The following is a 24713-nucleotide window of genomic DNA, read 5'->3' as shown; positions in this document are numbered from 1 at the left end:
GAGCCTGAGAGAAAACAAGTAAAAGTCTGTGGCTTTACAAGCTTTACAAAATTAAGCAGATGTGACACAATTTCAGTTTTTTGTTTTTACATTTTAATAAATAAGTAATGATAAATATATCAGAGCCACTCTCTTCTTAAAAATCAAAACCCCCCAAAAGAGTTAAATGAGTAACTGTTGGGCTACCTGGTTGTTGACCAGGTGTTTTGAACTTTTTATCTTGTTCTCATTATGGCCGCATTTTAAGGCCGATTACGTCACAGCGACGCGACGAAGGCTGTCCAAATTCGTAGACTCCTCCTTTTCCCCGAATTAGAAGGATGGGTCGGGTGTGTCCTTCGTGGCCCACCATATCCCAGAATTCATAGCTCGGCCCAGCCAAACTCCAGTTTCCAACAATGGCGGCCGCTACTAAGTTTTAAAGTTACTCATACTAATTATCATCAGGGGGTCCTTTTGTCCCTCTGTGGGGGGAAACTCCCACTAGGTTTGTATCTGGGACTCTCCACCATTTGACCTTAGAACTGAAGAAGCTTCTCGGATGAGAGGTGAAACGTCTTCAAGCAACTTAAAGAAGTCCAGACGCTTTTCTTTGCAAGCTCCTTTGACTACGATGACCTGGATGACTGAGAACCATCAGACATTTCTTCAATTCCAAACCCCAGCAGCTGTCTATTGTAAGTTTTGTGTCTACTAAAATAAAAATAAAAGCGTTCCAACATCTCACTTTTTTTTTTATTCAGGCATACAGTACATGCATACTATTTTTATTAATAGAGATTATGCTTGTGTTTCAGTCATGTAGTGATTGTGCTTAACTGTATGAAGCTTATTAAACATTATGAAACAGATGACATGAGAATTTTGCTAAAGTGCTTGAGATACTTTTTTAAATTATCTTTTTTCTTTAAAAAAATCTACTACATCATGTATAATTTTCTTCATGTCATGTGTAATTTCCATTGGAAATACTAGTCACAGTTAAATTAAGAGGGGAAGTAAAAACTCCGAAACGGAGATGTCATCAAGTGTGTCTGACTTCCTGCCACACAATATATGCTTACAACCACATTTCCTGGTTATCCAAAGCTCATCTCCCCACACGCGTGTATGGCTTAACTTTAATGGTTCACCATATGCAAGCACAGAATCCGAGAAGCTTCTTCACACAAATGGCCGGGGGTGGACATCCCTCAGAAGATAAGGACACCAGAGTCTCACATGGAATGTGCCTGCAGTTAAACAGCTACAGCTAATTACCTCCCCCAGCATCACAGATGTGTAGAGGATAGGGTTGCCAACCGTCCCTTGAAAAACTGAATCGTCCCGTATTTCGAAACAAAAGTACACGTCCTGTATTGAGCTAATAAGGGACGCACTTTGTCCCGTAATACAGTGAGAATCAAAAGTAGTCTATAACTTTTAATGGAATTAACGCTTTGTTTGAAAACATAATTCCCAGCCCCTCTCCTGCTTTGTGACCAATGAGCTGACAGCACACTTATGACAATTCGAGTATGACAATTCAGATTACCGCTCATCTCATTGGTCGAGGAAAGGTCGCTTATGGAGAAAATACCGGAAGACAACAGATGACCACAACAACCTAACCCTAACGCCGACACTGCGGTGCAAGTCTCGGATGACAGTACACCTAAAGCTGGGCAGACACTGTGCGATTTTTTCAGTATTCAGCTCCTGCTCAAACTGCACGATTGACTCGCAGGGGTTAGAAGTTCATAGGTCACGATGTACTCTCACACTATACGGCCCGATGCTCTGATGCGACCTGAGTGCTCACACTGTGCCTCCATAACGTGAAGGTTATAACAGAAAATCTGTCGCTCGCTCTCTCTGTCTTTCACTCACACAGACACACAGACCACCATCAACTTTGCTAAACTGCTAATGAAAAACATTGATCAGGCAGCTGTGATTAACCCTTGTGCTCCCCTTCGGGGCAGCCCCAGACCCCGGGGGTCCCAGAGTACCCCACCCTCAGTAGAGACGGGTGAATGAAAATGAAAAAATCCCCAGAACGATCATTTGGGGTCGTCGAGTGCCCCAGAGCGATTCTAATGGGTTTCGTCAGGGGATCGGGAAAGAAAATGTAGCACTTGGGGGCCACGCACAAAAGCTGCTGCGGCAGCGTGGGGGTCATTGATACCCCAGTACATGAAAATGAAGCATAATCACAATAATGATAATAATGATAATAATACTCCTCCTTGAATCGCTACCTTATCGTGGTGGAGGGGTTTGTGTGTCACAGGGATCCCAGGGGCTATGTTGTCTGGGGGCTATTGCCCCCTGGTAGGGTCTCCCATGGCAAATTGGCCCTGGGTGAGGGACCAGACAAAGAGCGATTCATAAGACCCTTATGAAAAGGACACCGAGGGAACAGTTTACCCTGCCCGGGATAGGGTTACCGGGGCCTCGCCCTGGAGCCAGGCCCGGGGAGGGTGCCTGAGGGCGAGCGTCTGGTGGCCGGGCCTTAGTCCATGGGGCCCGGCCGGGCACAGCCCGAAGAGGAGACATGGGCCCATCCTCCCGCAGGCCCACCACCCGCAGGAGGCGCCATAGGGGTCGGGTGCATTGTGTGCCGGGTGGCGGGCAGGAGCGGAGGCCCTGGCGGACTGACCCCCGGCTGCCAAGACTGGCAATAGGGACATGGAATGCCACCTCTCTGGTGGGGAAGGAGCCTGAGTTAGTGCGTGAGGTTGAGAGGTACCGGCTAGATATAGTCGGGCTCACCTCTACACATGGCTTGGGCTCTGGAACCAGTCTCCTGGAGAGGGGCTGGACTCTGTCTCAGTCTGGAGTTGCCCTTGGTGAGAGGCGGCGGGCTGGGGTGGGTATCCTAATATCCCCTCGGCTTGCTGCCGGTACGTTGGGGTTTTTCCCGGTGGACGAGAGGGTTTGTTCCCTGCGCCTTAGGGTCGGGGAACGGGTCCTGACTGTCATCTGCGCTTATGCGCCGAGTGGCAGTTCAGAGTACCCAGCCTTCTTAGAGTCCCTGGGGGGGGGGGGGGGGGGGGGGGGGGGGTGCTGGAGGGTGCTCCACCTGGAGACTCTGTTGTCCTGCTGGGAGACTTCAATGCTCACGTGGGTATCGACAGCGAGACCTGGAGGGGCGTGATTGGGAGGAACGGCCTCCCTGATCTGAACCCGAGCGGTGCTTTGTTATTGGACTTCTGTGCTAATCACAGTTTGGCCATAACGAACACCCTGTTCGAACATAAGAGTGTCCATAAGTGCACGTGGCACCAGGACGCTCTAGGCCGTAGGTCGATGATCGATTTTGTAATTGTATCAGCAGACCTGCAACCATATGTTCTGGACACTCGGGTAAAGAGAGGGGCTGAGCTGTCAACTGATCACCACCTGGTGGTGAGTTGGATCAGGTGGCGGGGGAGGACGCTGGACAGACCTGGTGCACCTAAACGCGTAGTGAGGGTGTGCTGGGAACGTCTAGCAGAGGCCCCAGTCCGCGAGATCTTCAACGCACACCTCCGGCAGAGCTTCAACAGCATTCCGAGGGAGACTGGGGACATTGAGTCCGAATGGACCATGTTCAGCGTCTCCATTGCCGAAGCTGCTGCATTGAGCTGCGGCCGCAAGGTGGTTGGTGCCTGCCGTGGTGGTAATCCCCGAACCAAATGGTGGACACCAGAGGTGAAGGGAGCCACCAGGCTGAAGAAGGAGTCCTATCGGGCTTGGTTAGCCTGTGGGACTCCGGAGGCAGCCGACAGGTATCGACAGGCCAAGCGGAATGCGGCTCGAGCAGTGGTTGAAGCAAAAACTCGGGTGTGGGAGGAGTTCGGAGAGGCCATGGAAAAAGACTTTCGGACTGCCTCGAAGAGATTCTGGCAAACCGTCAGACGTCTCAGGAGGGGAAAGCGGTGCTCTACCTGCACTGTGTATAGTGCTGGCGGAGCGCTGCTGACGTCGACTGAGAAAATTGTCAGGCGGTGGAAGGAATACTTCGAGGACCTCCTTAATCCCACTGACACGTCTTCCGAGGAGGAAGCAGAGTCTGGGGATGAGGGGAATGACCCGCCAATTTCCGGGGGTGAGGTCACTGAGGCAGTTAAACAACTCCTTGGTGGCAGAGCCCCTGGTGTTGATGAGGTCCGCCCCGAGTTCCTGAAGGCTCTGGACGGTGTAGGGCTGTCCTGGTTGACACGCCTCTGCAATGTTGCGTGGAGATCAGGGGCAGTACCTGTGGACTGGCAGACCGGGGTGGTGGTCCCCATCTTTAAGAAAGGGGACCGGAGGGTGTGTTCCAACTACAGGGGGATCACACTCCTCAGCCTCCCTGGGAAAATCTATGCCAGGGTGCTGGAAAGGAGAGTTCGTCCGTTAGTCGAACCTCAGATACAGAAGGAACAATGCGGTTTTCGTCCTGGTCGCGGAACACTGGACCAGCTCTTTATCCTCTCCAGGATACTTGAGGGTGCATGGGAGTTTGCCCAACAAGTCTACATGTGTTTTGTGGACTTGGAGAAGGCATTCGACCGTGTCCCTCGGGGTGTCCTGTGGGAGGTGTTGCGGGAGTATGGGTGTCTGGCCCATTGCTACGGGCCATTTGATCCCTATACAACCGTTGCAAGAGCTTGGTTCGCATTGCCGGCAATAAGTCGGACTCGTTCCCGGTGGGTGATGGGCTCCGCCAGGGCTGCCCTTTGTCTCCGGTTCTGCTCATAATTTTTATGGACAGGATTTCTAGGCGCAGCCAAGTGGCGGAGGGCTTTCGCTTTGGTGGCCTCAGAATCTCATCTCTGCTTTTTGCGGATGATGTGGTTCTGTTGGCTTCATCGGGTGGGGGCCTCCAGCTCCCACTGGAGCGGTTCGCAGCCGAGTGTGAAGCAGCGGGAATGAGGATCAGCACCTCCAAATCTGAGGCCATGGTTCTCAGCCGGAAAAGGGTGGAGTGCCCACTCCGGGTCGGGGATGAGTTCCTGCCCCAAGTGGAGGAGTTCAAGCATCTCGGGGTCTTGTTCGCGAGTGATGGGAGAAGGGAGCCGGAGATCGACAGACGGATTGGGGCTGCAGCTGCAGTAATGCGGATGCTGCACCGGTCCGTCGTGGTGAAGAGGGAGCTGAGTGTAAAAGCGAAGCTCTCAATTTACCGGTCGGTCTACGTCCCTACCCTCACCTATGGCCACGAGCTGTGGGTAGTGACCGAAAGAACGAGATCGCGGATACAAGCGGCAGAAATGAGCTTCCTCCGAAGGGTGGCTGGCCTCTCCCTTAGAGATAGGGTGAGAAGTTCGGCCATCCGGGAGGGGCTCAGAGTAGAGCAGCTGCTGCTCCACATCGAAAGGAGCCAGCTGAGGTGGTTCGGGCATCTGACAAGGATGCCCCCTGGGCCCCTCCTGGGTGAGGTGTTCCAGGCATGTCCCACCGGGAGGAGGCCCCGGGGCAGACCCAGGACACGCTGGCGAGATTATATCTCTCAGCTGGCCTGGGAACGCCTTGGTATTCCCCCGGATAAGCTGGAGGAGGTGGCTGGGGAGAGGGAGGTCTGGGCCTCTCTGCTTAGGCTGCTGCCCCCGCGACCCGGCCTCGGATAAAGCGGATGAAGATGGATGGATGGATGGATGGATGGATGGATGATAATAATAATAATAAGAAGAAGAATACAACACACAGACGCTTCTGAGTTTTATTTTATTTTATTTGAAATTACACTCACGATACAACTGAGGCAATCTGGAAGGCAAAATAAAAGTCAACAACGGGGTTGAATCAGCCTTTCAAGACAAACGAATCTCAGTAGATATGTCAAGAACAGGTTTACATGAAAAAAAGGTTTACATGAAAAAATATCAACAAACTGTCCGTGTTTCAGGCGCTCGGTGCTGTACAGCGCCTCCTGTGGACGAACGTCATAGAGCCTGCCCGAAACTAGGAGAAAAATTGAAACGGGAGTGGCAGCCACAGAGGGAAATGATGACCTATCCAGGCCATACCATCCGCCACGGTGCCGACCTTGACGTCGTCCGCTTCCATGTTGCGGGCGATCAGGAGACGCTGAATGGAAGGAATGAAACGAGGTGTGAGGAGTCTTTTCCTGATGCTGTAATAATGTTCAGCGTAAAAGTCATCGTCCAAGACTCGCAGACACTCGTGTTGTCTCTGGCTGGGGTGATTGGTCTTGCACTCGTTGCACGCTTCGGTGCGGTACTCGTTGATCACTCTGGCCCAGAGCTCACCTTTCCCTGGGCTTAAAGCTCCTTAATTACTGATGAGAGTCAGCTGCACAAAAGGGAAAGGCGGCACCTCAGGCAGAAGAGGTGGTGGGACACGCCCACACAGGCACCTTCAGGAGGAGGCCCTGCTAGGGCCGTAACACATAACACAACTTTATAAATATAAACATTTTAATATTGCATACTCTGTATATATTCCCACTGTGACAGTGTTGTAACTACTTGCACTTTATATTCTGACTACACCCACTCATAAGCTACATATGCACTTGTTTTACTTTACTATTTTCTATCTCAGAGTGAAGTCTATTCTTTATTTTAGTTAGTTTTTATTTAGTCGTGTGAGAGGAACCGGCAAAGTGAGAGTTTCATTGCTCTGCGTAACCACTTGTGTTTTGTGGTGTATATGAAAATAAACATCTTGAATCTTGAATGTTGAAGCTGAAGAGCAGGACAACCAATCATCAAATCAACATTTCATGAATGTTGAAAGAGTTGCAAATAGATGATCTGAATGTGACAAAACCGAGGAGAAAACAAAGGCTGATGAGCTCATTTTTGTTCATGTGAGATTTGTGTGCTCAGTGTTTGTATATAATTTCAGTTCACCCAGTTTTCTACCTTTCCTGTCTTTGTGTTCGCAGGTTCTCTTTGAGGTTTGTGACTTCTGTTTGTTGCAGTAGTGGTAGTAGTAACGGCCATGCAATTTTGTATGTAGCAGAGGTATGACCATATTTCATGCTCATTGGCTGCAGGAGGAGGAAATGTGTATGTGTACATTTCCTGATTTGGTATTCGCACTTCTGCACCCTTTGTTTCGCACTTCTGCTGCTCAACTCATAAACCCTGAAAGATTCAGCTGCAGGAGCATCAACGAAAGCTTCAGTCCACGTAAGTCTAAAAGACGTTTCTTTTTGTTTGACAGAACAACACTGAAAGTTTTATCTAACCAATCTGACACTGAGATAAAATCAGTGCAATGAGCAGGACATACATAGCAATGGGTGTCACTGGGAGAACTGGAAAAGGAAGGTTTTGTGGTTTGGATGGTTTGTGTTCTGAATTCATATAAGCTCATATTTGTGATGACAAAGAAGAAAAAACGTCTTTACTACCAAAGAGCTCCAGGATGAGCTTATCATAGGAGCAGAACAGACTACACATTTACATATTATTATACTGTGTATAAAAATAGCTGTAATTAGCAAACAGTTCAAATACTTTTTTATCCCCTTGAATTAAAACAGAGTCTGCACTTCATTCACACCCTGTTCAACTCCACTCAGGTCCAAATAATTACAGACAGGTAATATGCACATATGTATATTGCACTACTCAGTTTTGCACTTTGTATATGTATAAAAACATGTATAAAACATTGCCCTCTCGCCCCTATGAGCGGTCGCTATCCTAGAAGCTCAGGTCCTCTACCAGAGGCCTGGGAGCTTGAGGGTCCTGCAGTATCTTGGCTGTTCCCAGGACTGCGCTCTTCTGGACAGAGATCTCCGATGTTGTTCCCGGGATCTGCTGGAGCCACTCGCCTAGTTTAGGAGTCACTGATCCGTGCAATTATATATACAGGATCTCACAAAAGTGAGTACACCCCACACATTTCTGTAAATATATTATATCTTTTCATGCTGCGATAAATGCACTGCCCAAGTGTCCCCTCTGCCCGCTGCCAAGCAGGTCATCAGAGGAGCCGATGTGATGATGAAGTTTAACATTGTCTACAATATTGCCAAAGAGTACCAAAGCACTTCAAGCACTTTTTCAGGAACTTATCTTTCTTGTAGAAATGTGCTCCAAATAAAGAACTTTGTGTTTACAAGGTTGTTAGTTAATCGTTTACAAATCAATGTTTTCTGTATGGACAGCACTTAAAAAAAATAAGTGAACATGTAAAACAGCGGGGTTAAGCAATGCGGTTGAAAAACCTGAACACCTAAGAAAAAAGGCAACCTCCAGATATGATGCTGAGCACGTTCAGTCAACTTCTCTGGTCGACCACGGCGAGGTCCTGTTAAACTGCTGTGTGGCCATCATGCTGCAGCTTGGTTTCAGCGTGTTGGCATCATTCTTATAGCCTCGGCCATCTTTATGTAGAGTATCAGTTCTTTTTTTCAAATCCTCAACGTGTTCTTTGCCATGATGTGCCATGTTAAACTTCCAGTGACCAGTATGAGAGAGCAATAACACCAAATTCAACACACTTGTTCCACATTTGCACCTGAGACCTTTTAACTAGGGATGGGTATCGTTTAGGTTTTATCCGATACCGGTGCCAAACCGGTACTTTTGAAACGTGTAGGTGCTTAAACGGTGCTCAAACCGGTACGTAAAGAATGGAGAACACAAAATTGGTCCAAAAACTTCTCATGTTCAGCTGTTTTTTGCAAAAAGATAACAATGTTAGCCTTTTCTGCAGCTATGGGGCATATATGGTATCACTCTTGGCTGGAAGCAGTGCTTAAACAATGGAAAAAACAAACTTTGTCCAAAAACCTCTCATGTTCAGCTGTTTCCCACTTTTTCTTTGGTCATTTTAGCCTTTTTGGCCAGGGTGAAGGGAGCATCTGCCATCAAACAAGAAGACAGCCGCATGTAGCTATGATGATGTTTGCTAGTTCACCTTACATGCATTAATGTAATAACGTGGTTAGCCTACTCAACGTAAATTACACATGAACAACATTAAGCTACTCACGCAGAGAAGAACGGCTGCTGCTGCATCATCATCCTCATCATTTCTGCTACACTGGCAGGGCTAGGGGCCAGGACTCTCCTCTTCGGGGTTTTTGGGGGATGTTGCTAACTCCGGGTCCGATAACAGGCACCACACCCGCAGTAGATGTGCTCGGTGTGAGGTCTCGCAGCAAGCTATCAAATACGGCGCATTTCTCGGCTTTTAAAAAAAACGCTATGCGTCGCCAGGTGTTTCATCGGATTCGAGGTGTTACCTCCTTTGACAGTATCACAGTATGGGCAGGGATAGCTCAGTAGGTAGAGTGGTGGCCCCATGATCGGAAGGTCGGGGGTTCGACTCCACTGAACGGCTACCCTGAGGTACCCCTGAGCAAGGTACCGTCCCTACACACTGCTCCCCGGGCGCTGCACTGGTGGCTGCCCACTGCTTCACTGGGTGAATGGGTTAAATGCAGAGGAACTATTTCCCTATGGGGACTAACACACACACTTTACAGTATCAGCTTAAAGCACTTGTTGCTGCTGAGTTTGCATCTTTTGCTGTGAAGTACAGTCAGACTTTTGACCGCTTCGCCTTGGACATTTTTAATCTGTAGCTCTGCTCTAAAGGAACATGCGTACCTGGACCCGCCTACTATCCTCGGAAATGTAAAATGATTGGCTAGAATCTAAAGTGTGTCACAGCTCAGGAAAAAAAGCACCGAAATAAAGCACCGAAATGTGCGCTGCTTTTCGGTCTGGTTACTACCGTTTATGTCAGAACCGGTGCCATCATGGCACCGGACACCGGTACCCATCCCTACTTTTAACACTAACGAGTCACATGACACCAGGGAGGGAAATGGCAGTTTAGGCATGAATGGCTGTGCATTGAATTATTTAGAGGGGACAGTAAATACAAGCTATACATTGACTACTTTGCATTATAGTTTTTATTTTCAGCTTTTGCTGACAGAGCGTGCGAAAGTATGTCAATATCTGAGTATCCATCCATCCATCCATCCATCCATCCATCCATCCATCCATCCATCATCTGCTTATCCTTTTCAGGGTTGTGGGGGTCTGGAGCCTATCCCAGCTGTCTTAGGGTGAGAGGCTGGGTACACCCTGGACAGGTTGCCAGTTGGCTCTCATCCCTGTTAAACTTAACAGCTTTACCTTTAGCTAGAAGACACAATGTGTGACAAACTTCACATTGCAAACACTGAGGCTGTTGTAATTTGGTGCATTATAAGTAAAACTGAACCGACTCACTGCCAGCAGAGCAAGCCAAGCTCTCACTGTGGCAGGACAGGGATTGAAGTGCCTGTCGCTTCAGGGCAAATACTCCACGCTCCCATGTGCATGTGCATAGTTGTGAAGGGATTTCAAGGCTGTATAAGCAAACCCGATGAATACGTTATAGACACATAAAATAAACTGTTTTATTGCATATTATTTTAAGCAAAAGTGAACTTCAGAAACCAAGAACTAGGAAATCTAAGTAATAATGAGCACGAACTAAAATCATCTGTGAAATCCAAAAGACAGAACCATGAGTCCACACCACCAAAATTAAAACTCAAAATGTTTATTCGAACACCAACGGCAGAGACGTCGTGTTTATTCTCAACCAGCAACAAATATGTTAAATACCTGCTGAGAATATTCTCCTCCTTTAGCAGGGATCAGGGATGACGTCAGAGGACCTGTTAAGTACTCTGGAGGATTTGGGAGATGAAGAGTTTAACAAATTCAAGTGGCTCCTACATCAAGCTGACGTCCTTCAAAGCTTCCCAACCATCAAAAAGAGTCGATTGGAGACAACAAACAGGTGGGACACTGTCGACCTGATGGTGCAAACCTACAGGCTTCCTGGAGCTGTGGAGGTGGCTAAGAAGATTTTAGAGAGGATAAGCAGGAATGACCTGCTGCAGAGTCTGTGTGCCAGCAGCTCAGGACGAGAAGGTAAGTTACAAGAAAACCAAACATGACGTCACTGCAGTCTGAAAACGTTTCACAGAGTGCAGGTTAAATCAGTCTAACACTCAAAATCACTGCCTGTCAGCGGACGTCAGCAACTGTGGGGAGACTTCACAGAAGAGAGGATTTCCTCAGACTGAAGGCAAGTAGCCATGATTTTATTTTATTTTACTGGTTTGTAGAGTTTGTCATTATGACGAATAACAAAATAGACTAACATACATTAATCATTTTTCATAAGAAGCTTGTTTTCTTATCTTCGTCTCATAGAATTAGTATTTATTGTGTACTCTTTAGCTTCTGTCATAAATCACCCCTGACTTCTGTCTCCGCCCACTCCACCCTGCCTGGACTGTCCTCTTCACCTCTCTTGTGCACTCTGTTGCTTTGGGTGGTTGACCCAAAGTACTTAAACTCATCCACCTTCACTACCTCTGCTCCTTCATGTTGACCTCTGCACCAGTCTCCCCCTCATCCACACATGCCTGTATTACTTCTACTGATTTTCATCCCCCTGCTCTCCAGATCATACCTCCACCTCTCCACGCTCTACTCCACCTGCAAACAAGGAGCTGAGAGCTGATCCCTGATGTAATCCCACCCCCACCTTGAACCCACCTGTTAATCTTACCACACACCTCACCTCTGTCCTCACATGTCCTGCACCACCTCCACACACTTCTCTGACCCTCCTGACTTCCTCGTGCAGAACCACAGCTCCTTTCTCAGCAGCCAATCACCTGCTTTCTCTGATCCACAAAGAAAGTGAAGCTCCTTCTGAGCTTGTCTAAACTTTTCCATCAACGCTCTCAGAGCAAACGTCACATCTGTAGAGCTCTTTGCCACATTTCTTCTCCACTCTTCAGGCAAGACTGCTTTAAACTCTGTGGCTAACAGGTCCACTGCCCTTTCTTCTAGACATTTCCATACCTCCACTCGTCTTCTTTACTAATCCTGCTTACTAACTGCCCTCCATCGATCCTCCTTTGTCTATCATTTTCTTTATTAACAAATTTGCCAGTGTTCTCCTTCCATATTTCCTGCACAGTCGTATTACTCATAGGTACATTTCCATCCTTAACCCTTTAAGACCTACCATAGAACCAAGTCCGCCAGAGCTTATAGTATATTTTTACATGCTGTGGAGCCATTTTTTGGAGCATTTCAAGTTGCTATACATCAATACAACCATTATAGCCCAAATTGTAATAATATGTCTGCATTAAGTGCATAGTAATTACATAAATTGCAAAAAAGTGCAATAAACTACAAAAAAATTGAAAATCATTTTTGGTTTTTAACATATATTTCTAGTTAGAGAAATTTAAGAGGCATATCCCTCAAAACTGTAAATACAAAAAAGTTGCACAAACTAGTTTCCCACCAAAGGAAATTTATTTTGTCTTCATAATTTTATTTTTGAGATACACCAATTTTCATATACTGCAGGAAAAACGAAAATAAATATTATAATGCAAATTTGCAAAAAAGCAGCATGTGCATCAAAATAAACTATTTCCAGCAGTGCAATATGAGTCCTAGGCATCCCAGAAACGACACAGAAAGTCATAAAGTCAAACATAACTTTTGAAAACACCAGTATAGGCTCATAAGGCCACGATGGTAAAAAACTACATTTCCGCAAAATGACGTCACTTCCGGTTTCGGGCAGGTCATGCCGGACATGCGATAGTTCGCGCTGACGTCTATTCCAACGTAGGAAGTGTTACAAACAGCTGGTCGGATCGGCAAAGCGTGTTTCTGGAATATTATGTTTTTGTTGCTGCAAGTGCTTTTTATGAAATTTTGCAAAGCTTTATGTGGAAGGAAACTGTGACCGAGGACAAACTGATGGCATCAGATGTAAGTACAACTCCTCCGGTTTCATATGCAAAAAAAATTATTGCGCTAGCTTACGTGGTTGCAGAGCTACGGGATTTAAAAATAGTTACGCAAAATGGAGCGTGTCCGCTCCGACCGGCTTTAAAGGGTTAATCACCTTTACCTGCTGCACACGCTTCCCATCCTGGTCTGTCTCTTACCATTGGGTACAACTCCTTTTCTCCATCCTTAGTGTCCAACCTCACATGTAGCTCACCATAAGCCTTTGCCACCTCTCTCTGTCTCAACCCCTTCCTGAACTCTGCAACTCTTTTTTTATTTAACATCCAGCATTTCATCTTTGCTTCTCCTTCACTCACTTTCTCTTCTTGATATCCGTCATCCACCATCCAAACCTCCCCTAACACCACCTTGCAGGATCTCTTTCACATTTAGATGAAGTCCACCACTTCATCCAGGTTTCACCAGACTTCCTCTTTCTCCTCTAAACTCCAACCTGTGAGGCATACAAACTGACAATCAACACAGCCCCTTCCATTTCCAGCTTCAAACTCATGATCCTCTCTTTACCTCCACAAAACTATTCACATACTCTTCCTTCAAGATTACACCTATTCCAGTTTTCTTCCTTCTACACCAAAGTAGAACATCTGGAATTTATTTCCAGTGTTATCCTCTCTACTTTTCAGATTAGGCTGTCACAAAGTAGGAGCAAGTTATGTAGGAAAATGGCTTGGCAGCTCTGCCACCATTGTACTTTTGGAAACCACAAGTAAGCCTGTTTCTCAAAGTACTCTAGTGGAATAGTGAAAGGTCTTTGCGATATAATGGGTCCTGATTATTGAAGACTTTTTATGTGCAAGGAAAGATTGAAATAACTTAATTTCTAGATTTGTTTAATGGTGGATATACACCTTACACTTTCCATGTTGCATATTTGACACAGATGTGATGGTTCCAGTACCAGAGCCTCACCCCATCGCATCTTACCAACAGATGCTTCAATCAAACTTCCAGGACAAGTTTATGTGCGCACAAGAAGGTTGGGCAGAAGATAAAGAGTGTCTGGCAGATATCTACACAGAGCTGTACATCACAGCTGGGTATGATGTACATATCAACACACAGCATGAGGTTTGGCAGATTGAAAAGGCATGGAAGCCAGCAGAGCCAGAGAAACCTATTAGACCCACAGACATGTTTAAACATCCCTCTGGAAAATACAGACCCATCAAAACAGTGATGACCAATGGAATCGCAGGAATTGGAAAAACTTTCCTTGTTCACAAGTTTGTTTTGGACTGGGCTGAACAAAGATCCAATCAAGATGTGCATCTGATTTTCCCCTTCACCTTCCGTCAGCTGAATCCTCTGAAGGGAGAAAAGTTCAGTTTGGCAGAGCTCATTCATGAATGCATCCCAGAAACTGTAGGCATCCCACAGGAGGCTCTTAATTACATCTTTACAGATGTTCAGTCATCAGGAATCACCAACTATGACAAGAGTAAATTCAAACTTCTGTTTGTGTTTGATGGGCTGGATGAGAGCCGCCTTCATCTCGACCTTCATTCTGAAGACATTCGCTCTGTCGATGTAACAAAGGCAGCTAAAACAGATGTCCTGCTGAGGAAACTCATCAATGGGAAACTGCTACGCTCTGCTCGCATCTGGGTAACCACACGGCCTGCAGCGGCCAATCAGATCCCTCGAGAGTTTATCAGCAGTACAACAGAGGTCAGGGGGTTCACAGACCCACAGAAAGAGGAGTACTTCAGGAAGAGATTCAAAGGTAAGGAGGAGGCTGACAAACTCATCTCCCATATCGTGACATCACGAAGCCTCCACATCATGTGCCACATCCCAGTCTTCTGCTGGATCACTGCAACAGTTCTGGAGGATGTGTTGAAAACCAGAGAGGGAGGAGAGCTGCCCAAGACTCTGACTGAGATGTACGCAGAGTTCCTGGTGTTTCAGATTGATCGGACAAAAGAAAAGTATGGCCCAGAAAAGAGCATTCAATACATTAAGTCATTAGCAAAACTGGCCTTTGAGCAGCTGGAAAAGGGCAACCTGATCTTCTATGAGAAGGATCTGAGACAGAGCGGCATTGATTTCAGCGAAGCCTCGGTGTGCTCAGGAGTGTTCACAGAGATCTTCAAAGAAGATCGAGGAAGGAAAGGGAAAGACAAGATGTTCAGCTTCGTCCATTTGAGCGTTCAGGAGTTTCTGGCTGCTCTTTATGTGAGGATGTCGCTTAATAACAGTAACATAAATGTGATGCCTTTACCACAGCCCTCAATGCGCAATCTTCAACTGCTTTTAAGTAAAACATCTTCAAAGAAGACCCACAGGATTTCCATTGACAGGGCCTTACAGAGTCCAAACGGACATCTGGACTTATTCCTTCGCTTCCTCTTGGGTCTTTCACTGCAGACCAATCAGGATAAACTACAGGACCTGCTAATGAAAATAGACAGTAGTTCAGAGACCACTCAGAAAACAGTCCAATACATCAAGAAGAAAATCAGTGAGAATGTGTCTGCAGAGAGGAGCATTAATCTGTTCCACTGTTTGAACGAACTGAAGGACTGTTCTCTAGTGGAGGAGATCCAACAGTATCTGAGTTCTGGACGTCTGTCCACAGATATACTCACTCCAGCTCAGTGGTCAGCTCTGGGCTTCATCTTACTATCATCAGAAGAAGATCTAGATGTGTTTGACCTGAAGAAATACTCTCCTTCAGAGGAAGCTCTTCTCAGGTTACTTCCAGTGGTGAAAGCCTCCAAAACAGTTCTGTAGGTGCACAGATACAAAAGATTATATTGAAAAATAATTGGAACTCCAAACTCTATGATCCTACAGTAGGTGTAACTACCAAACCATTTTGGGTAGTGTTAGATTTAGCTTACCTCATGCTTAACATGTACAGATGCAGAAACCCAAGAATTTTACCTTTGAGGCACTTGGTGTCCTGTTTTAGGATTTCAGTTTGAATATACCATATTTTTCCACTTATCCAGGGCCGGGATGCAGGGGGCAACAGCCTAAGCAGACAAGCCCAGACCTCCCTCTCCCCAACCACCTCCTCCAGCTTGTCAAGGGGAGCACAAAGGCATTCTCTGGCCAGCCGAGAGATATAATCTCTTCAGCATGTCCTCGGCCTGCCCTGGGGTCTCATGCTGGTGGGAAATGCCTAGAACACCTCACCCAGGAGGCATACTTGTCAGATCCCTGAACCCTGACCGGTAATTCAAGAGCTTCGCTTTTACTCTTAGCTCTCTCTTCACCACAGTAGACCAATACAGTGTCTACATCACTGCAGCCGCAGCACCAATCCGTCTGTCAATCTGCGGCTCATTCTTTAAGACTCAAGAAACTTAAATTCCTCTACTTGGGGCAGTAACTTTTCCCTGATCCGTAATGGGCTCTCTACCCTTTTCCTGCTGAGGACCATGGGCTCAAACTTGCAAGCCATAAGCCACCACTTGATGAAGCCAACAGAACCACATTATCAGAGATGAGATTCTGAGGCTGCCCAAGTGGAAGCCTTCTCCCACTGGGGATTGAACCGGCAACCTTCCTGTTACAAGATGAGCTTCCCAACCCCCTGAACCACAGTCGCCCACTTAGACGAAGTCAGCAGCACTCCACTTGTATTATACACAGATCAGGTAGTGCACCGCTGTCCCCTCCTGAGCCCCCCGATGGCTTGACAGAATTTCGAGGCAATCGAAAAGGCTTTTTCGATGGCTTATAAAATCTCCTCTGAGGTTTTATTTCAGCCAGTGCCAGAGTCATGTTCTCGGTACCTATCCTCTCGGTACCTACTGACTGCCTCCAAATTCCCACAGGCTAATCAAGCCCGTTAGGACTCCTTCAGCCGGGGTTCCCTTCACTACCATCCCTTGTCCACCATCAGGTTTGGGGGTCACCACCTTGACAGGCACTAATCACCCTTGCAACCGCAGCTCAGTGCAGCAGATTCAGCAATGGAGGTGCTGAACATGGTCCTCAGAAAGCTACCAAATCTCTGCCAGAAGTGGGAATTGAAGATCTTGTGGACAGGGGCCTCTTCTAGGCATTCCCAGTGCACCCTTACTATATGTTTAGGTGCTTCAGCAGAGCTCAGAACCTCTCTTTACCCAAGGATCCAGAACGTATGGCCATAGACCTGATGATACAATTACAAAATTGATCATTGACCTGTGGCCTATGGTATCCTGGTGCCACGAGTACTTCTGGACACCCTTAGGTTTAAACATGGTGTTATTGCGAAACTGTGGTTTACGCAGTCCAATAACACAGCACCATTCGGTCTCACTGTTGTTGCCCATATGAGTGGGGAAATTTCCTAATGAGATGACAGAGTCCCCAGGTAGAGCACCCTCAAGCACCCCACCCACTCCAAGAAGGCTGGGTACTCAAAACTGTCTTTTGGTGAATAAGTACAGACGAATAACAAATCCTCTCGTCCACTGGGAAAAACTCCAACATACAGGTGCAAGTCGAGGGGATACTGAGATACCCACCCCAGCCTACCGCCTCTCACCAAGGGTAACACCAGACTGAGAGAGAGTCCAGTCCCTCTCCAGGAGACGGGTTCTGGAGCTCAAGCTGTGTTTTGAGGTGAGCCCGACTATATCTTGCCGGTACCTCTCAACCTAGCATAGGCTCCTTTACCATCAGAGGGGTAACGCTAGTCTTGGTAGCCGAGGATCAGTATGCCTGGCTGCCGCCCAGTACACATTTCACCCAACCCCTCTGGTGCCTCCTGTCGGTGGTGGGCCTACAGAGGGTGGGCCAATGCCCCTGCTTTGGGCTGAGCCCGGCCAGGCTGCAATTCATTTAGGAGTCTATTCATCAAAGGCTTTGTTTATAGTTTTGTATTGAAATTAAACAATCATGAAATGGTTCAACAAACCAGCATGCAGTCATGCTAAAAATAAAGTACAACAGTTAAATCTAAAGTTTTATATTTTAGAGCATAAATATTGAATATTGATACTTCTAATGAATAGGTGCCAAATACAAGTTTAACACTTGGAATTAACCTTTTATCTGCTGGGAAAAATTAGGGAACAGATATCACTGGGCCACAAAACTTCTTTCCAGACAATATGGATCTGATTGTATTTGATGTACAGGTCAATTTATCACTAACTCTCCTCCAGGTTGAGTGGCTGTAATCTGTCAAAAAGAAGCTGTGAAGCTCTGTCCTCAGTTGTCAGCTCACCGTCATCTAATCTGAGAGAGTTGGACCTGAGTAACAATGACCTAGAAGATTCAGGAGTTAAACTCCTTTCTGCCGGACTGGCAAGTCTACAGTGTAGACTGGAAATTCTCAGGTCTGTATTAAATGTTGCTTTACATACAGTTAATTCAATTTTATTTCTATAATAAAAACACTTGACCATTCTTTAAACTAAAAGGTAAATACTAGGGCTGCACGATTTTGCATAAAATGAGAATCACGATTTTTTGGCTTAGAATTCAGATCACGATTCCCTCACGATTTTCTTTTCCAGTATAAATATTTATTGCACTTATTAACTGCACATCAACTTCGTAACAGTTGAGACTGAACATAAAAACAATAAATAAACATAAAAATAACAAATGTCTCACGTTTTGTTGTTGCCGTAAAATGTTGTACTGCTTGAAATTCCGTCTCCACCGTTGCTCGACGCTGCGTGTATAGAGCAGGTAGTGCAACGATAGAAAAGTAGTTGCGGGACGGCACTGTGTAGCGTTTGTCTAGGGTGTTGATCATTTTCCTAAATCCCTCGTTTTGCACAGTGTTGATGGAGCCATATCTTTGGTCAGGTGATAAGTGATAGCCTCCGTAATTTCTTTGTGCCTGCGGGAGGTCGACAGGGGAGGTGCTGTATAAGGTTCCCGTTATTGATGTTTGGGTGGTTGACCGGGACGGATTTTCTCCTGTCACTTTCTCGTCATCCCTGACGTGCTCTCTGTTGTTTTTTCCTGCTAATTTTAGCATCACACGGCACAGCTTCTGTATCACGTGGTATAAGGCTCCGCCCTTGTCATTTGTTGAGCAGGAAGAGTGAGCGCTTGTTTTCATGCAGATTACGTCCCGGATCAAAATGCGGTACAACCGTCGTCGTCTTTTTTTTTTTTTTTTAATCGTTGTCATTTGGAAATGAGATCGCACATAAGTATGAATCGAGATCGCGATTTTCTAACGATTAATCGTGCAGCCCTAGTAAATACCCTACACTAATAGCAATTAATGTCTCTTTAATGATAATTCTTATATGATGTAAGACTGTATCTTAAAATAACAAGAATTTTGATTCAGTTGAGCACCTCATTATTACAGACTGGTTTTTTCTTTGTTTTTTTTTGTTGTTGTTTGTTTTTTAAGTAAACAAGTCCACATAAAAGCATACTAAAGTAATACTAGCATACTACACTTCTCTCTGGCTTTGGTTGAGCACCCTTTTCCTTGCTGTTTTGCTCGATGTGGCAAGCCATCCATCCATCCATCTTCATCCGCTTTATCCGGGGCCGGGTCGCGGGGGCAGCAGCCTAAGCAGAGAGGCCCAGACCTCCCTCTCCCCAGCCACCTCCTCCAGCTTATCCGGGGGAATACCAAGGCGTTCCCAGGCCAGCTGAGAGATATAATCTCTCCAGCGTGTCCTGGGTCTGCCCCGGGGCCTCCTCCCGGTGGGACATGCCTGGAACACCTCACCCAGGAGGCGCCCAGGAGGCATCCTTGTCAGATGCCCGAACCACCTCAGCTGGCTCCTTTCGATGTGGAGCAGCAGCTGCTCTACTCTGAGCCCCTCCCGGATGGCCGAACTTCTCACCCTATCTCTAAGGGAGAGGCCAGCCACCCTTCGGAGGAAGCTCATTTCTGCCGCTTGTATCCGCGATCTCGTTCTTTCGGTCACTACCCACAGCTCGTGGCCATAGGTGAGGGTAGGGACGTAGACCGACTGGTAAACTGAGAGCTTCGCTTTTACACTCAGCTCCCTCTTCACCACGACGGACCGGTGCAGCGTCTGCATTGCTGCAGCTGCAGCCCCAATCCGTCTGTTGATCTCCGGCTCCCTTCTCCCATCACTCGCGAACAAGACCCCGAGATACTTGAACTCCTCCACTTGGGGCAGGAACTCATCCCCGACCCGGAGTGGGCACTCCACCCTTTTCCGGCTGAGAACCATGGCCTCAGATTTGGAGGTGCTGATCCTCATTCCCGCTGCTTCACACTCGGCTGCGAACCGTTCCAGTGCGAGCTGGAGGCCCTCACCCGATGAAGCCAACAGAACCACATCATCTGCAAAAATCAGAGATGAGATTCTGAGGCCACCAAAGCGAAAGCCCTCCGCCACTTGGCTGCGCCTAGAAATCCTGTCCATAAAAATTATGAACAGAACCGGAGACAAAGGGCAGCCCTGGCGGAGCCCATCACCCACCGGGAACGAGTCCGACTTATTGCCAGCAATGCGAACCAAGCTCTTGCAACGGTTGTATAGGGATTGATGTGGCAAGCCATTGCAGAAATTTACTTGTGTTTGCTAACATGCCCTAACATGTGTTTTCGATTAAATCAATATCAGTCTCAATAATAAATGGTAATTTGATATATTAAAAATGTTAGCAATGAGCTAATTTCAGCATACAGCATAAAACAGTGTAAAACAATGGCAGACCAAAGCAAGTCATTTTTAAGTGTTTTGGCTATTTGTTGTCTATCGTTCTATGTGCTATTTGACCCAGGCTGTCCGGCTGTATCGTCACAGAGGAAGGCTGTACTTATTTAGCTTCAGCTCTAAAATCCAACCACTTCCATTTGCAAGAACTGGACCTGAGCTACAATGTTCTGGACGACTCATCAGTAAAGCTGTTCTCCGCTGGAGTGGAGGACTCAGACTGGAGACTAGACACTCTCAGGTATGAAGAGAAGACATGAGCACAGAAACAGTTTCTGTGGCGTATTGACAAACAGGGGAAGTGTTTCAGAGTATGTTCTAGTTGCAACGCAAACTAAAAAAATCTAGATGTACATTTCCTTCTGTTAATAATGGCAGACGTGTAAGTGGAAAGAATTTTTTTCTTCCTTTTTCTTCCTCTCCAAGGCTGGAACATGGTGGGCAGCAGAGACTAAAACCTGGCCTGAGAAAGTGTGAGTGTGTTTACTGCATCTGGTATAGTTCCGGTTTATTTTAAAAATGCTGCTATTCTCCCACTTTAAAAAACCCTCAGCTAGACGCCTCTGTTTCCAGCAGCTACAGACCTATCTCTAAATTACCGTTAATTGCTAAGCTTCTAGAAAAGGTTGCGGCTAAGCAACTTATAGCGGCTCTGGACAAACATAACATTTGTGATAAGTTTCAGTCCGGCTTCACATGTGACACCATTGCTATTTCAGCTACACTGGCTTCCTGTTGAATTTAGAGTACATTTTAAGATCCTGGTCTTGACATTTAGAGCCTTGCATGGACTGGCACCAGCCTACATCTCCGATCTGCTACAGCCCGATGTCCCCAGCAGGTCCCGGAGGTCATCTGATCAGGGCTTACTTGCTATAAAACAGACTAAGATGAGAACTTAGGGTGACAGAGCTTTTGCCACTGTGGCCCCGAGACTGTGGTACTCTCTCCCTCATACATTAAGAACTGTGGACTCAGTAGCTGTTTTTAAAACAACTCAAAACTCACCTTTTCAAAACTGTTTTTGGTTGAATTTCTGCCTGTTTTATATTGTCTGTTTTACCCTATTATTATTTGTTATCTTATGTGCAGTAGGGCTGCCACGATTAGTCGACTAGTCACGATTACGTCGACTATCAAAATCATTAATAGTCGACGCGTCGTTTGAAGCTTTGTAAGATCCCAAAAGACGCAGGAATAAGTAGCAGGATTTAAGAGTGTAATAACGGACTGAAACAGAAGATGGCAGCACTGCATGTACAAGGATGCCGGCTGCCGTTAAACCCCGAAGAAGAAGAAGCTGTGTCCCAGAATTCATAGCGCGGCCCAGCTTAGTTTCCAACAATGGCGGCAGCTAGTTAGTTTTAATATTACTCTTATTATTCTTTCTGGGTCACATAATAAACGTTTAACATATTTCCAGGCGAGAATGTAGCTGTGTAAACCTCAAATATCTGCTCAGTTTATCAGGACACCGCATATTTTCAAAAGCGCTCCGACGTTTTCGGAGACGTCTGTTACCCACTAGCTCGATGATTGTCATGACCATTGATCAAAGACTGCAATCACAGCATTGTATGATGGTAAAAGATGTATCCTTAGGCCCCCTCCTCGATTCAGAGATGGTCTTTCCCTTGTCTTTCACCATCTTACAATGCTGTGATTGCAGCCATCCCCCAACTCTCATGGACATTGATCAGTGGTTGTTGATAGTTTCAGTAAATGTACTGTTTATATGATTGGGGAAACCTGCAGCCAGCTGACACTGAAGAAATCACCTGGATGATGACGAAAGTTTCTCCCACTGAAAACGTCCAGATGAACAGAATCAACTTTTTGGGATTTACGTACCTGGATGATTGAACATGCATCAAGAAATATATGAATGTAGAAGTGATCAAGTCAGTATTTCTACAGAGTACTGGACAAAAGCAAATAGCCAAACTTTATTGTTGCCAAATTTATATCAGGTAAAATTGTGGTTTTATAGATGGAGCACTGATTGCACCGTGTCAAATAATAAAGGATTCTTCTCTCTCTTAGATTCCTGTGAACTCACACTGGACCCAAACACAGCAAACAGAAACCTCATCTTGTTCGACAACAACACTAAAGTGGCATTTGTGGATGATGAGCAGCCATATCCTGATCACCCAGAGAGGTTTGATGACTGGAAACAGATTCTGTGTAGAAATGGGCTGACTGGTCGCTGTTACTGGGAGGTTGAGTGGGAAGGTTGGGTTTACATAGCAGTGAGTTACAGAGGAATCAGAAGGACAGGAGCCAGCAAAGGCTGCTGGTTTGGATGGAATAATCAGTCGTGGAGTCTGAGATGCTCTGAAGATGGTTACTTTGCTTGGCACAATAACACTAGAACAGACCTCTCTACCTCTTCCTCCTCCTTCGTCTCCTCTTCCGCCTCCTCCACCTCATCCACCTCCTCCACCTCAAACAGAGTAGCAGTGTATGTAGACTGTCCTGCTGGGACTCTGTCCTTCTACAGAGTCTCCTCAAACTCCTTGATCCATCTCCACACCTTCAGCACCACATTCACTGAGACTCTTTATCCTGGATTTAGGCTATTTAGATCTTCCTCTGTGTCTCTGTGTTCACTTTAGGACGAAGACTTGCAGAAACAATGACACAGATTTATTCAGGCAAATACTTTACATTAAAAAATCCTTTAAAAAATCTTTTTCCAAACCTCACCAATAATTTTACTTTAGACCAGAAGATTCCACACATTGACTGTGAGTAACACTTTAGACTGACCATTATTAACAAATGGAAAAGGAATAATTTCTACAATGTTAGTTGTACTAAAGATGGTTGTATGGAGGCAGGAAGCTTGAAGTGAGTTTTACAAAGTAATCTGTTCTCTAGCTTATGTCCTTTGCATAGGTCTATATTACCATAATGCAAATGCTTTGTATCATATTTATCTGTTTCCATTCATTTTACAACCAGTGACAGAATTTGTTGACAATAAATTTCATTTCCTGTGTGATTCAGCAATAAAATGATCATTGCTCCAATGTTTTCTTCTCTACAACATTTTGTTCAGTTTATTTCAATTTTATTTATATAGCACCAAATCAAACGAGTTGCCTCAAGGTGTTTTATATTGTAAGGTAGACCCTTCAATAATACATACAGAGAAAAACCCAACTATCATATGAGTAAGCACTTTGGAAACAGTGGGAAAGAAAATTTTCCTCTTAACAGTGAGAATCCTCCAGCAGAACCAGGTTTGACGACCACCTGCTACGACCAGTTGCGGTGAGGGAAGGAAGACAGGACAAAGACATGCTGTGGAAGAGAGCCAGAGATTAACAATAACCAATGATAGGGCTATTGCAGTTTGAAGCCTAATCTTGAAAGTAGAGATGATGTCTGTCTCCCGAATTCAAACTGGAAGCTGGTTCCACAGAAGAGGGGCCTGAAAACTGAAGGCTCTGCCTCCCATTCTACTTTTAAATACTCTAGGAACAGCATATATATATATATATATATATATATATATATATATATATATATATATATATATATATATATATATTGATCTTGTACAAGATCAATGGGACCCTAAGAGCCTTCATCAGGAACTCAATGGGGATGTGGCGTACAACACTAGAGGCCAACTCCAAGCCCATAGCACAAGTTACCATCAAGTGCGGGATCTACCAAGGAGATGCTCTGTCCCCACTGCTGTTCTGCATAGGCCTGAACCCCCTCAGTGAGATCATTAACAAGACTGGCTACGGATACCGACTACGGAACGGAGCAGTTGTCAGCCACCTCCTGTACATGGATGACATCAAGCTGTATGCCAAGAGTGAACGAGACATCGATTCACTGATCCACACTACCAGGCTATACAGCAATGACATTGGAATGTCGTTCGGACTGGAGAAGTGTAGTCGGATGGTAACAAAGAGAGGGAAGGTAGTCAGAACTGAGGGGATTGAACTACCAGAAGGCAACATTGCAGACATAGAGGACAGTTACAAGTACCTGGGGATCCCGCAGGCGAATGGGAACCATGAAGAGGCCGCTAGAAAAGCTGCAACCACCAAGTACCTGCAGAGGGTCAGGCAAGTCCTGAGGAGTCAGCTGAATGGTAAGAACAAGATCCGGGCCATCAACACGTACGCCCTGCCCGTGATCAGGTACCCTGCTGGGGTAATAGGCTGGCCAAAGGAGGAGATAGAAGCCACTGACATAAAGACAAGAAAGCTCCTGACCATGCATGGAGGGTTTCACCCCAAGTCCAGCACCCTGAGGCTGTACGCTAAGCGGAAGGAAGGGGGCC

General features: G+C 46.1%; 1 protein-coding gene across 2 annotated transcripts; it reads left to right on the top strand.

Moving 5' to 3' along the window:
* Positions 1-7061: 7061 nt before the first annotated feature.
* LOC101464924 (NLR family CARD domain-containing protein 3) lies at positions 7062-23436 on the top strand. Of its 2 annotated transcripts, XM_076885424.1 has the most exons (9): positions 7062-7106; positions 7463-7521; positions 7615-7808; positions 10583-10868; positions 13687-15520; positions 17897-18070; positions 20469-20642; positions 20828-20874; positions 22445-23436. In XM_076885424.1, the coding sequence occupies exons 4-9, from the start codon at positions 10595-10597 to the stop codon at positions 23017-23019; spliced, it is 3078 nt and encodes a 1025-aa protein (XP_076741539.1). In that variant the 5' UTR covers positions 7062-7106; positions 7463-7521; positions 7615-7808; positions 10583-10594; the 3' UTR covers positions 23020-23436. The 2 variants fall into 2 exon arrangements, with proteins under 2 accessions (XP_076741539.1, XP_014267396.3); XM_014411910.3 differs by lacking the exons at positions 7062-7106; positions 7463-7521; positions 7615-7808; positions 10583-10868; positions 17897-18070 and having other exon boundaries at positions 13676-15520.
* Positions 23437-24713: the final 1277 nt, after the last annotated feature.

Source organism: Maylandia zebra, linkage group LG6 (assembly GCF_041146795.1).
Source record: "Maylandia zebra isolate NMK-2024a linkage group LG6, Mzebra_GT3a, whole genome shotgun sequence".
In the NCBI taxonomy this organism is placed as follows: domain Eukaryota; kingdom Metazoa; phylum Chordata; class Actinopteri; order Cichliformes; family Cichlidae; genus Maylandia; species Maylandia zebra.
This window is presented reverse-complemented; position numbering and strand designations above follow the sequence as displayed.